This window comes from Procambarus clarkii, chromosome 71 (assembly GCF_040958095.1).
Source record: "Procambarus clarkii isolate CNS0578487 chromosome 71, FALCON_Pclarkii_2.0, whole genome shotgun sequence".
Taxonomy (NCBI): domain Eukaryota; kingdom Metazoa; phylum Arthropoda; class Malacostraca; order Decapoda; family Cambaridae; genus Procambarus; species Procambarus clarkii.
Genome location: NC_091220.1, coordinates 12162978 through 12178313, shown reverse-complemented (window position 1 = coordinate 12178313; position 15336 = coordinate 12162978). Strand labels below are relative to the sequence as shown.

General features: G+C 42.3%; 1 protein-coding gene across 1 annotated transcript in view; it reads right to left on the bottom strand.

Annotated features, from left to right (window-relative positions):
- Window positions 1–15336, bottom strand: part of LOC138356208 (mucin-6-like) — a 95301-nt gene that overhangs the window by 27333 nt on the left and 52632 nt on the right. The window contains exons 21-26 of the mRNA XM_069311940.1: window positions 15322–15336; window positions 12742–12920; window positions 8155–8335; window positions 3532–3647; window positions 2643–2775; window positions 917–1057 (exon numbers count right to left, since the gene is read on the bottom strand). The exon at window positions 15322–15336 is cut by the window's right edge and continues 124 nt beyond it. Of these exons, the coding sequence (XP_069168041.1) occupies window positions 917–1057; window positions 2643–2775; window positions 3532–3647; window positions 8155–8335; window positions 12742–12920; window positions 15322–15336 (765 nt within the window). The remainder of the gene's footprint in view (window positions 1–916; window positions 1058–2642; window positions 2776–3531; window positions 3648–8154; window positions 8336–12741; window positions 12921–15321) is intronic.

Below are 15336 nucleotides of genomic sequence, written 5' to 3'. Positions count from 1 at the left end.
TACATCACTTAACTCCAGTATCTTCGATCTCACTCCATCTATGTTGGTGTATGCAATCTTCAGGAACTTGTTCCCCCTCTCCTTATTCTTCACTCCCCCTCTCTCTATTGATTTTGTTGGTTTGCCTTTATGTACCACTTTACTGGTTTGCCTACCCCTATCACTTTGTAGAAAAAAGAATTTATTTCTTCTTCATTCCTGCTCTCATTTAAATGTTTTGCCTCGGCGAGGTTCAGTTTCAGCTTCTCTCTATCTTCTTTTGAAAGATCTCGCTAGTAACAGTATAGATATGCTAGTAACTGTATAGATGTGTTAGTAACAGTATAGATGTGTTAGTAACAGTATAGATGTGTTAGTAACAGCAAAGATGTGTTACTAACAGTATAGATGTGTTAGTAACAGTATAGATGTATTAATAACAGTATAGATGTGTTACTAACAGTATAGATGTGTTACTAACAGTATAGATGTGTTAGTAACAGTATAGATGTATTAATAACAGTATAGATGTGTTACTAACAGTATAGATGTGTTACGAACAGTATAGATGTATTAATAACAGTATAGATGTGTTAGTAACAGTATAGATGTGTTAGGAACAGTATAGATGTATTAATAACAGTATAGATGTGCTAGTAACAGTATAGATGTGTTAGTAACAGTATAGATGTATTAATAACAGTATAGATGTGTTAGTAACAGTATAGAAATGCTAGTAACTGTATAGATGTGCTAGTAACAGTATAGATGTGTTAGGAACAGTATAGATGTGTTAAGAACAGTATAGATGTGTTAGGAACAGTATAGTGAGATTCAACTACTATTTGTCCATGACTATACAAAACAGGTTGATGATGTAGCAACTATTAAGATATAATACAAGACAAGATGAAGCAGGTGAGCACTCTGGACTGGCCTTGATGGCAACGCTGGCCGGGCAGTAGCTGTGCAGCCTCCAAGAGTCTCCGAAGATGTTCACCAACGCTTCACTGGAACCTCCCGGCGTTTGGAAGTCATCTCTCTCGTTTCCGTTGTAGTTACCACACAGCCCATGCACCTGCAGCAGGTACACATTAGTAATGACCAGGCTTAATGATTGACCCTACTCTCAACTTCCTGACTGGCCCTACTCTCAACTTCCTGACTGGCCTTACTCTCAACTTCCTGACTGGCCCTACTCTCAACTTCCTGACTGGCCTTACTCTCAACTTCCTGACTGACCATACTCTCAACTTCCTGACTGGCCCTACTCTCAACTCCCTGACTGGCCTTACTCTCAACTTCCTGACTGACCCTAATCTCAACTTCCTGACTGACCCTACTCTCAACTTCCTGACTGGCCCTACTCTCAACTTCCTGACTGACCCTACTCTCAATTTCCTGAGTGACCCTACTCTCAACTTCCTGACTGGCCCTACTCTCAACACAGGTTTAATAACTCCCCTTTTATCAACCACACATCATAGGCATTTAAACTAATCAAGCACTTCAACATTCACATTTAACATTAACATTTCATTTGATCTAAACTTCACATTTCCGACATTCAACATTACCCGCCTAGCATCCCTCACACTCATCACCTGCAAGTAATGCATCATATCCATGCCTCAATGTTTACATACTTCAATAACCCATTAATGTGGCAATTGTCCCTTCTGTTAGATAAATGATGATTTTACAGAACAATTAATAGACACATATAGTTATAATGAATCCATGATAGACAAAGAGGGGCCGGAATATTTATCCTTAAGGTTTTATTAAGAGTGACTAGTGGACACAATTATGAAGATTGGCCTCAACGAAAATACTCTGTTCTTATAAGCATGCAACACGACAGGTGTTGCCATAAGCATGCAACATGGCAGGTGTTGCCATAAGCATGCAACACAGCAGGTGTTGCCATAAGCATGCAACACGGCAGGTGTTGCCATAAGCATGCAACACGGCAGGTGTTGCCATAAGCATGCAACACGGCAGGTGTTGCCATAAGCATGCAACACGGCAGGTGTTGCCATAAGCATGCAACACGGCAGGTGTTGCCATAAGCATGCAACACGGCAGGTGTTGCCATAAGCATGCAACACAGCAGGTGTTGTCATAAGCATGCAACACGGCAGGTGTTGCCATAAGCATGCAACACGGCAGGTGTTGCCATAAGCATGCAACACGGCAGGTGTTGCCATAAGCATGCAACACGGCAGGTGTTGCCATAAGCATGCAACACAGCAGGTGTTGTCATAAGCATGCAACACGGCAGGTGTTGCCATAAGCATGCAACACGGCAGGTGTTGCCATAAGCATGCAACACGGCAGGTGTTGCCATAAGCATGCAACACGGCAAGTGTTGCCATAAGCATGCAACACGGCAGGTGTTGCCATAAGCATGCAACACGGCAGGTGTTGCCATAAGCATGCAACACAGCAAGTGTTGCCATAAGCATGCAACACAGCAAGTGTTGCCATAAGCATGCAGCACGGTGTGTTGCCATAAGCATGTAACACAGCAGGTGTTGCCATAAGCATGCAACATGCCAGGTGTTGCCATAAGCATGTAACACAGCAGGTGTTGCCATAAGCATACAACACAGCAGGTGTTGCCATGTTTGGCTTCATAAGAGTATGTGAGAGCAGCTTACCTTGCCTCGCCAGACAGGGTCGAGTCTGAGGTAGGCGCGGGTGCCACGGTCCCACTGTAGCACCAGGCCCATGTCCGGCACCTCCGCGAACACGAACACTCCAGCCTCACGGATGATGGTCCACGTCAGGTTCCTGCTAGTATAACAATATATGTATGTATGTATGTATGTAGCCTTTACCTGTAGCTTGCTTTTAATGACTATAGAAAGGCCTGGATCTGATTTACATTTGTCTGCTATACCATTTTCAAAGTTCCTCTCTGCCTCTCTCCTTACTGACATGTAGTTGTTTCTCGCATCTTTGTATGTGTGTGTGTGTGTGTGTGGGGTGTGTGTATATATATATATATGTATATATATAATATTTATTCTGGTAAAAGTTTGGATAATTTATACAAAGAATTTGAAGGATATCTTCCAATAATACTTTTCAGCAAATAGTAATAAAAACGAGCTTGATATCTTTCTGCTTAAGACTTATAAGTGTTCAAGCTTTTTAATCTTACCCCTCCTATTACTTCCAACCAGACGTGCATCTCTTTCCTTGAGAATGCATGAACATAAGAAATTGTAGAAGACCTATTTGCCCAGGGAAGGCAGTGGAGATGCCTTGCCTGGGCAAATAGGTCTTCTGAAGCAGACACACTCATGTCCACATGTAACCTATGCTTGAAACAAAGTAGTGATCCCAGGTGCACCATGTCAAGACGAGAGAGAGTGGCAGTGTTTCCACCACACGGCTGCTTTGCTCACCGCGGCCGCCCACAATTTGAAGCATAGGTTAACAACAACAAAAATGATTATGTAGTGCAGTTATTTTCTGGATATATCATTAACAAAGTTAGGAAAGGATACTTTAGACTGGAAGGCAAGGCGTGTGCGGACTGACCTGGGTGGGAGGGGTTTACTGCGGGAGAACTCCAGCTGCTCGTGCACGTCTCCCACGCCCAGTCTCAGGGTGAGGGACTTCGCGCATGTCACTCCGTCCGTGCCACACGCCACGTTCTGCACAAAACACACATCTTAATCATCACTTACAATCATCAATTTCACAAGTTGTGCTAAAAGACAGAAATGTAACAAAATATGTGGAATAATGCATCCATTTTAATCTCTAGACCACCAACTACCACAGTAACTTATGTAGATTTTGTATGGATAGAAAGTTTAGTAATAACACTTAAAATTTTACACACACACACAGGTCCTCACAGCCGATAGGACAGCATTTTGGGGTTGCAGTCCTAAGAGCCAGGGTTCGATTCCCGGAGGAGGCAGAAACAAATGGGCAGATATTCTTTCATCTATGCAATGTTCACCTATCAGTAAGTACCTTGGGAGTGAGACAGCTGCTACGGGCTGCACCCTGACGATGTGTGTGTGTGTGTGTGTGTGTGTGTGTGTGTGTGTGTGTGTGGTGTGTGTGTGTGTGTGTGTGTGTGTGTGTGTGTGTGTGTGTGTGTGTGTGTGTGTGTGTGTGTGTGTGTGTGTGTGTGTGTGTGTGTGTGTGTGTGTGTGTGTGTGTGTGGTGTGTGTGTGTGTGTGTATGTGTGTAATTACATAAGTGTAATTACCTAAGTGTAGTTACAGGATGAGAGCTACGCTCGTGGTGTCCCGTCTTCCCAGCACTCTTTGTCATATAACACTTGCGTATATGTGTGTGTGTGTGTTTGTGTATGTGTGTCAAATATGTAGTACATATGATAGAAGAAAAATAGGTCAGGAGAAAGTTTATTAGATAGTCGGCGATTAGAAAGGCGGGGTCCAATAGCTAACAGCTTAATGCTACAGGAACAAATAGCAAATACAAGCACACACGCGTGTGTTTATGTCTCTTGTCTTTAGTCAGCATTGCTTAACATGGAAAATTTTACCTCGTCAGCAGCCTTGCCACATTGAACTGTGTCGACTGTTCCTGCCTACTGAATAACTTACCTCAAATTGTACAAGTTTGAGATAGCATCACAACTATGGCTGTAACACCTGTTCACTCTAGCCACAACTACAGCAGTACAACCATCTGTTCACTCCAGCCACAACTATGGCACTTCAACACCTGTTATAATCATACTGTCATACATTCATACAAGACCTGCTGTAGTCATACTACAAGACCTGTTGTAGTAATACTACAAGACCTGCCCTCAGTCATACTGCCCTAACTCCTTGCCATTCTAGAGAATATTTATTACTTTCATTTTTTCCCCATGGTAGGTTTGGAGAGAATGTACTTCCCTTCTTCAGTGTGGCGCCCAAGACTAAAGAGCATGATCTTGCCTCACACGAGCAGGATAAAGGTTGAATATAAGCATTGCCTCTCTTGAGAACGTCAGTTGGAGCACTGAAGTGACTGGAACCAGCGATCAGGGTGCCTCAACCGAGCACCTTACCTACACCAGAGTGCATGGCAGTTATATATAAAACCTGGACTGACATCAGTAGAAGCCTCCAGACTTCCTGCGGAATCAGCGGAATCCCAAGTTGTATATTTTATGCCATGACGTGGTGCAGGGGTAAGGAAAGCGGCTGTACTGTGCTGTGAACTGTGATCGTGGGTTCGAGTCACCTCAGTGCTCCAATTAATTTTCTCATTGATATACATGACATTGGTGTGATTTAGTGGTACTTGTTTACTAGTGCATCTTAGAATGCATCCTATAACCCTACTTGGTTTATTTCTAACATTTATAACAGTGATTTATCAGCTCACAATTCGTGCTAATAATGACCAAATCTATTCTCGTTTCCTACACTTAGAATCTAACATTTTTTCAGCATTACACTAAATCTGCAAATATTTTGTTAGTTTTAACACTGGACTGTGCCAACGGAGAAAACTCGGTCGTGGGAAACTGTGCCAACCGAGAAAACTCTTTTTTATTTTTTCGTACCCATTCAAAATGTGAGCAAGGTTGGTTGTGTACGAAATGAACTCTTAGGACCTCCAGTGAGAGGCAGCCATTTTGGAAAAAATTACCAGAATGCCCTATGGCTGCTGGCTGGGTTAGTACTGAGTAAGCAACCATAGGTGGAGCTTGCACCTCTGGCTCCCAAACACCTGTCCGATGTGGTGTTAAAAGACCGCGCTCTGTCGGTGAAATTCAAACCTTATTGTTTGAAGAACATAAGGGTCATGATATTGGTGAAGCTAGGCGCAATAAGAACCTAACACAACGGTCGGATGTAAGTGATACAGCACCTATGAGGACGATACAGCAAGAGTATCCAGTTGTAGCTCTGAGCGCCACCCTTGCCCATTTATGCCATCTCCAATTTATATAGATGATACATAGATGAATCATTTTCTGCATTCAGTGATGGCGCATCTGATACAAGTAGCATAGATGAACATTGTTAGCGGCTTCCATGGTGGTGTTTTCCATATATATTTTCAAGAATAGCTGAACCTCTTCCAGATTAACTGACACTCTTTGAAGCTGACTGAATCTCTTGCAGAATGCCTGAATGTCTTTTAGATTGACGGACACTCTTCGAGGGTGGCTGAATCTCTAATTGTGTGGGACCTTACAAAGCGATCTTTTCAAAACTACCTTACAAATTGATCTTTTCCTATAATCTTTTCAAAACTACCTTACAAATTGATCTTTTCCTATAATCTTTTCAATACTACCTTATGCTTTACAAGCTTGGCTACATACCACCTACAAGTACTAAAGCCAAGGGTGTACGTGAGTGCGTTATTTGCAAGCACACAGAACGAAGAAACAGTAAGCGAAAATCTATCTGTACGTGGTGCAACAAGAGAGAAGTCGCGCTGTGTACCATGGACTACTTCGTTGATTATTACTCACTTCCGAAGTACTGAGTGTGTAATACAGTGTGTTATTGTGTATATAGTGTGTGAAACTGTACATATCGTAATTTTAGTGAATTTTTAACAGGTAATATTGCGACAATATACATGTATTGAGGACACATTACTGACACATGTATCACAGTGCCATGGAACATTAGGAACGTTCTATTGTATACATATTGTAAGGGACACAAATATGCATCATATACGATAACAAACAAATAAAACCACATTGGAAATACATAGAACAAATAATTGAAAATATATTTATGGCAACACCCGGTGCTTGAATGGCCTGCGCGACCGTGTCTGGGCGATTCACCCACGGGCGACCAGGCCCTGATGACATCACAGCGCACCTTGTCCACGTCCCCACAGCCAAAGTGAGTGGAATTTGGTATTTATTTTTACATAGACATGTCCTCCTCACCATCTTCCATACGCATCATGAGTCCTCCATAAAGGTTAGATAAACATATGCACTATATTGTAGTTGGAAAAAAAACATTGTATTCAGTATAAAATGTATTTGTAAGTTAATATTTTGGAGGGTGGGGAATGGATTAATTCAATTCCCTTTATTTCTTATGGGAAAAATCGCTTCGACTTATGATATTTCGACTTACGATCCGTCTCTGGGAACAAATTACTGGGTGGAGCTTCGGGGGTAGAGCTCTGGGCAAAGAGTGCCAAAGGTAGAGCTCCAGGGATAGCACTCTGGGGGTAGAGCCCCAGGGGTAGAGTTCCTGGGGAAGATTCGGGGAAAAGAGCCCCGGGGTAGAGTTCCATAGTAGAACCCCGGGGGTAGAGCTCTGGGGGAAGAGCTCTGGGGAGTAGAGCTCCATGGCAAGCACCCCTGAGGTAAAGCCCAGGGTGTAGAGCTCCAGAGGTAGAGCCCAATAGCATTTCACTTGTACTGCTTTCCTACTCTGTGTTCACTCCATTTATGCTAACCTGCTACTTCCTTTGGCATAACTATGCCCAAATCCAGCTTTATAACAAGCTTGTTAAGCATGAGCGGCCATTCCACGAGTCCTTCATTTATTTGCATGTATCAAACTGTGTACGAATGACATTTACGATTATTGGCTGAAGCAATTTAAACACAGTAACGATCAGGCAAATTGGCCAATTCAAGGTCTCAATGAAACGCCAGAGATCTGCTACTATTAGCATGACGCCATCCTAAACATTCAATATTCTGTGTTACAATGTAGTTAAGGTAGCCTCTCTATAAAACGTGTCTAGTTCAGCTGCATCAAATTATCTACATATATGCATAAAATAGGTAAGTGACAGAGCCTCTATGTTGCTGATATGATAACTTTCTCCAATCACTATTCATTGATATATTATTGTTTAAGCTGTCACATACAAGGTGTTTACAGTCTCAGTGCTTTAAATGTTAGTTTATATTTAAGTGTATTAATACACTTAATACTAAAATAAAATATTTAAGTGTATTAATATTCAAGTTATAAATTTGCAATATACCAATATATAATTACTGAAGGCATCTCTCTCAGACAAGGAGGAAAGAACAAACAAGTCAATGTTTTTCATGACAAAAATAAGTGCTTACCACTGATCAACACACCAGTGTTTACGTTTGGCAGTCGTAATTAAGTCTTGATGCAGTCTTTTGTTTAGCATTGTAATAATATTTAACAATATTAAAATTCTTTCCATACACACCTGTACTGTGATGTCAAAATGTCCTTTATTAGTGTGACTGCCCTTGGCGAGGATGTAGTCACAAGCCCCTTGGAACTCGTAGAGGCGGCCATCAAACGTCTTGTAGTGGGAGTCCCCCCAGGCGGTACAGATGCCAGGACACTGTGCAGCAGTGCACACCCAGTGGCCGCCTGTGCATACACTGTGACGGAAACAGGTAACACATAATGAAACATCTCATAAACTGTAGGAAATTAGCCAGACTGTACTCCAGTATGTTCTTGTAGCATATCTGGAAAAGCGTGTGTGTTTACCCTTTTCCCTACAGCTTGTATCTACACTGGTAGTTGATTGGACAGCGTTTTATGAGCACATGGAACAAGAGTGTATTCGACAATAAATAAAACTATTTTCTTTTTTACTTTTGACAGAGTACAAATTGGAAATCATCACATACTTTGCACAAGTCTTCATTTACAAAAGAAAACATGAAAAAACCAGCGTTGAATGTAATGAAACGTCATTTTCTGGGTAAGTCCTAGAGGCTCCCTGGAGCTATCCAGGCTGATATGGATATCCCTAACTTTGGCATCAGTCAATTTGGGGGGAGTTCTAGGCCTACCGGGGACCATGAGCCAGAACCTGGCCCCCTCAGAGAGTCATGGAGAGCAATGACCCATAGAATGCACATGTGATTTTGGAGCATTCTATATCTGCCATCGACCGGGACAGGCACCCAGAAAGGTAAGCGCCACAAAACAAACCCCTATTCTGGTTGTAATGTCGAGACAGAGTACAGAGATAAGATGTAACGAGAAAAGAATGAGATAATATCGAAAGACGATAAGTAGGACGGAAGAGGACCAACGATCCCGAGAAAAGACTGGAGTAAGCTTCATCAGCAGATGACAGACGTTCCAACAATATTGGAAGAAACGAAGATCTTCCCGAACCTTTGAGACTCTTGAGAAGCATGCACAAAAGCACGGAGGCTCACTCAGGCCCAGTGGCATTCGCGACCAACGGTCATTCAGGATCCCGAGACGATGAGAATATGATGACATGACGTAGAAGAATACATGTCCCAGAAAAGAAGGGTGAGAAGTGGTAAAATCACCCACAGGAAGGATGGAACCAATGGACCCAAGGGACACACAACCGAACCCAGGGAGGGGCCGATGCCCTACGAACTCGTACACAGAGGGGGGAAAGGAAAATCCCCACTCCTTGTAACCGAAAGTCCCACCCAGAGGGTTGGAAAACCCAGGTGGGGTCCAATGGGACCCAAGGCCCTCAAGCCAGCCCCTATCTAACCCCGGGAACCTCCACGTCAGGTCCCAGGGGCAAGTCATCCTCTCAAGCCCTGGCCACACAAGAAAAAGCCGGGGCGGCCGAATTAGCAGGAAGAGAATGGGCCCACTGGTCATATCCCGGAGCTATGGCTGGAAGAACGGACTTGAATGCCTCCGTATCCAGCCCTGGAAAAAGCAGCCCCCGAAACTGCTCAGAAACCTCAAAACCCTGCCCCGAGCTTGAAGCCTTCAAACGCTTAGGAGCCGGAAGCAGGGGGGAAGGGGACCTTATGAACCACAGCAGGGAAAGAACGAGGGGGCGCAGATGGAACCAAGGCTGAAGTGACTAACACCCAAGTCCAGGGTCCCTATAAACAAAACGGGGTATCCAGGTAAGCAACCTAACAAGTACGCTGCAACAACCTATCTTGCAACGCCCGAGCCGCCTGCACCAGAATAATATCATCAGAATGGGTGAACTGAGTCATATACAAGCAACAAAGCTCGCAGGACTCTAGGTCGAATGTGTCACCGACCCAACAGACAGCATGACGGAGGCAAAAACAATGAGCGTTGCCCTGAGACAAGGGGAGAGAGCAACCCTCAAACTAACACACGGCGAGAGGGGACTCAGGGATCACATCCAATGGTCCCGAATGCCCCATGGGGTTTCCCAGGGCCCCTAGACTGGGTCTGCTAAGGGTTTACCCAGGCAGGGTACTGCTAACCGGCACCCCAAGCTACCAATCAACACTGCTAATGCTGAACCCCTGGGACATGTCCACTCATGAGGGCGAAGCAGGGGGTACCACCAAACAAACAACCCTAGTATAAGGGGGAAGGAACACCAAGGCAGACCCCCCCACCAGGCAAAAAGAAAAAGAAAAGAAAAACCTTGCAAGAGGACAGCATACCCAGAGGGAACAGAGCCAGCCGCTGTCAGAGGTGAAAACTAGCTGCGCAGTACCCCCCCTCGCCTCTACCAGTGCAAAAACTACCACTTACCCCTGTTATGACCATGCATACACCAGAATGATCATACTGAGATTGGTGTATGAGTGTGCTCAAACTATACAGTGATATCTTGGCTGATAGCCTCATATCACGAATATTGTGTTATGATGCAATCTCATGTTACCATACATTATTCTTATTTTATGTATTGTCAATGTGTGACATACATTTCCAAGTCTATATTAATTCTGTATCAAAGTTGTATGCCATGTAATTGTGGATATATATATATATATTAAATATCTAATTATAGCAGTAGCCTAATGTCATGGAGTTTGAAAAACATCTTGTATGCTCATTGTATGTAATGCTACACAAATGCTTTATAGGTAACATTATGTGGACCATGTTGGAGAATGTATACATTTAGTTTCCAGATATATTATTCATACGTATACTGATTAGTTTCCATTTTAGTGTTGTACCTTGCATTGTCCCATTGTCAGGACATTATATGAAATTATGGCACTGTGAAACGTTTTCCACTTAAACAATCTTTTGATACACATGTTGTATATATCTAATATATTTTATATATTGTATGCATATGTACAACCGTTGGTGATGTCACTGAATCCTCCCTAACCCCCCCCCCCCTCCCTTCTCCCCTACTGATGTACCGACTTTGCCAGTGTTGCCATCTCGTATCCATGCGAATTCTAAAAAAATTTGCATTTCGTGATAATTTCTTTAATGTATTGAATTATTATTATATATCATTATGTAAGGTTGTGCCTTATACTCTTAAGTTGTTGTATATTAACTTAGAAGTTCCTGAGTAAGTTTATGTTGTAAATGAGATAGAGATACTGTATTTGAAAGCCGAAGATCAGTTGACTTATTGAAATTGGTTACAGTGTCGCCTCTCGACAAGCTTGCCTCAAGATGCCACTACTCTCTGATCTCTTCAGGCGAGCGGACCTGTTAGCGTTTGGTCCATGATTTGTGACCTTATTTGGGTAATGAGCCTGCTAGATTTATACACATGTAACAGTACAGTGTATGTATTTATATGGATCATTTCTGCTGCAGGCGATGAGTCACAATAACGTGGCTAAAGTATGTTGACCAGACCACACACTAGAAGGTGAAGGGACGACGACGTTTCGGTCCGTCCTGGACCATTCTCAATCGACTTGAGAATGGTCCAGGACGGACCGAAATGTCGTCGTCCCTTCACTTTCTAGTGTGTCGTCTGATTATTTCTGCTGTTGTTCATTATGTATACCAGGTGGTAGAGGTTTTTATATGTCTTTGTGTGAGGTAATCTTCTGAGGACCTTAAGGCCATGGTGCTCTATGTGATTTTGTTACCTCATTCCTCATGTGTTACTGGTAGTAACACCACCACCCTGTGTTGTTATTTGGGGGGGAAGAGGGTGAATTTGAGGGCCATAATTACAGAATAATGGTCAACCTTGGCAAGAACCATTTGCATCAGTGTCACAGCTTTTCAAGACCATAATACCAACAACTTGACTATGAGGTAAAATTTAGACAAATATACCTTTCTTTGCTTATACAGTGGCACCTCGAATAATGAGTTTAATCCATTCCGGCACCGAGCTCGTCATGTGGAAAACACGTCTTGCGAAACAACAACAAAATTGTCGTAAAACGTGTCCAAGAACCAGCGGAAACGCTCGTTAATCGAGGAAAAGCTCGTTAGTAGAGACAAATGTTCTGCGAGTGGCTTGCTCGTTACTCAAAATGCTCATAGATAGAGCCGCTCGTTAATCGAGGTGACACTGTACTGACAAGTATATTGTCAAGTAAAAATTGGCCTTATTCATTTCTGCTTAATAATAGCATTACTACTGTCAAAATATATATTCAAGAAAGGTAAAGAAGAACACATATGATCATGTACACTCAGAACTCTCTTCGGGTGTAGGTACACTGCGAGTTTACTCCTGAACATTTATCAGGATTAAAGCATTCTTGTTTGCTTGTCAGTAAGCTATTGTGGTGGTTTAATATTCCTCTAGAGGTTAATAGGTCTTAAGCCTCCATAACCCCAGGGAAGTTAAGAGAGCCTTACCAGGTGTTGCAAAGGGAAGTTAAGAGCCTTACCAGGTGTTGCAGAGGGAAGTTAAGAGCCTTACCAGGTGTTGCAAAGGGAAGTTAAGAGCCTTACCAGGTGTTGCAAAGGGAAGTTAAGAGCCTTACCAGGTGTTGCAAAAGGAAGTTAGGAGACTTACCAGGTGTTGCAAACAGAAGCAAAGAGAGACTTACCAGGTGTTGCAAACAGAAGCAAAGAGAGACTTACCAGGTGTTGCAAACAAAAGCAAAGAGAGACTTACCAGGTGTTGCAGTCTTGAGAGATGGAGGAATTATCTTGATAAGAGCGGCCACCGTGGTGACAAGGGCAGTCGCTGCGGAGGATGCAAGTGTCAGTCTCGGGGTCCCTGACGTAACCAGTGGCACAGGCACACCCGGGGCGGCACTTATCTTCCCAGGTCATAACACTCGAGTGCATCGTCTGTAACATCAACACATCTTACATGTCTATGACTCACGCTGTATCTTGACCACTTGACACTAGTAGGTAACACACCACCACATCACAGCACAACTCTACCTCACTGCTTATGAAACTAAATGAAATAGAGAAATATAAACACAAATAGAGAGAAAAATCTGGGGAGTTGAAATCACACCTAACCTGTCAAAGAAGCCCACATCAAAAGGACATCATCAGCGGCATATGCTAGATTGGCCAACATAAGAACTGCCTTTAGATTTTAGAAACTTGTGTAAGGAATCGTTTAAGACCTTGTAAACTACTTATGTCAGACCAATCCTGGAGTAATCCACCTCCAGCCTGGAGTCCATACCAAGTTAAACACAAGACAAAGTTAAAGATTCAGACTAATTTGCCACCAAACTAGTCCCGGAACTGAGAGGTATGAGCAACGAGGAAAGGCTATGGGAGCTAAACCTCAGATCCCTGGAAGACAGAGGAGTAAAGAAGACATGATAACCTACAAACTTCTCAAGGGAATTCGCAGGGTGGACAAAGACAAACTATTTAGCATGGGTGGAACACAAACAAGTGGAAACAGGTAGAAACTTCGTACCCAAATAAGCCACAGAGATATTAGAAAGAATTTGTTCAGTGTCAAGAGTAGTTATCAAATGGAATGCATTAAGCAGTGATGTGGTGTAGGCAAACTCCATACACAGTTTCATATGTAGATTTGATAAGAGCCCAGTAGGCTCAAGAATCTGTACACCAGATGATTGACAGTTGAGAGGCAGGACCAACAACCAAAACTCAACTCCCGCAAGTTCAACTAGGTGAGTACTAGGATCTTCAAATACTAGGTGAGTACACACACACACACACACAGGGAATTCGCATTATCAGTCAGAAAAATGTTCTGACTGATAGAAAAATGAGGGCTGTGATCAGAGGCAATGTATCAGACTGGAGAAATGTCACAAGTGGAGTACCACAGGGTTCAGTTCTTGCACCAGTGATGCTTATTGTCTACATAAATGATCTACCAGTTGGTATACAGAATTATATGAACATGTTTGCTGATGATGCTAAGATAATAGGAAGGATAAGAAACTTAGATGATTGTCATGCCCTTCAAGAAGACCTGGACAAGATAAGTATATGGAGCACCACTTGGCAAATGGAATTTAATGTTTATAAATGCCATGTTATGGAATGTGGAATAGGAGAACATAGACCCCACACAACCTATATATTATGTGAGAAATCTTTAAAGAATTCTGATAAAGAAAGAGATCTAGGGGTGGTTCTAGATAGAAAACTATCAGCTGAGGACCACATAAAGAATATTGTGCGAGGAGCCTACGCCACGCATTTCTAACTTCAGAATTGCTTTTAAGCACATGGATGGCGATATACTAAAGAAATTGTTCACGACTTTTGTTAGGCTAAAGCTAGAATATGCAGCAGTTGTGTGGTGCCCATATCTTAAGAAGCACATCAACAAACTGGAAAAGGTGCAAAGACATGCTACTAAGTGGCTCCCAGAACTGAAGGGCAAGAGCTACGAGGAGAGGTTAGAGGCATTAAATATGCCAAAACTAGAAGACAGAAGAAAAAGAGGTGATATGATCACTACATACAAAATAGTAACAGGAATTGATAAAATCGATAGGGAAGATTTCCTGAGACCTGGAACTTTAAGAACAAGAGGTCACAGATTTAAACTAGCTAAACACAGATGCCGAAGAAATATAAGAAAATTCATTTTCGCAAACAGAGTGGTAGACGGTTGGAACAAGTTAGGTGAGAAGGTGGTGGAGGCCAAGACCGTCAGTAGTTTCAAAGCGTTATATGACAAAGAGTGCTGGGAAGACGGAACACCACGAGCGTAGCTCTCATCCTGTAACTACACTTAGGTAATTACACACTTAGGTAATTACAGAGGGAAGGGTGTGTGTGGGGAGAGATAATAATAATATAGGAGGATAAGTTTGAGAATACTGATTCTATTGGTCTTAACCTTTCTTATCTACTAAGCTTTATGTTTGTTTAAGTTAGCCATAGCTTAGCTCAACGAACATATTGTAAAAAAAAATATATACTGAGAACATTTGCCTCTAAAATTTGTTATTTTCACCATATTTTTCTGGGGTTGAAAATATTGTAAAGGCCTTGAAACTTTTTGATACATATTTATTATTTAATTATGACAATACGGTTGGAAAATTGTAATAATATAGTTCAAACATTGGCAGATTAAAAACCACATAGCAACAACTGAAGAAGAGGTTAAAGATACAGAACCTGTTTCACCTACAAAGCTACATTAGTAGATTAATGCAAAACTGAAGATACCATTAACTCTTCAAGTCTTTGATAGGAAAAATAATTACAAAAAGTGCCCATTATGTATTACCTGGCAGGTAATCTC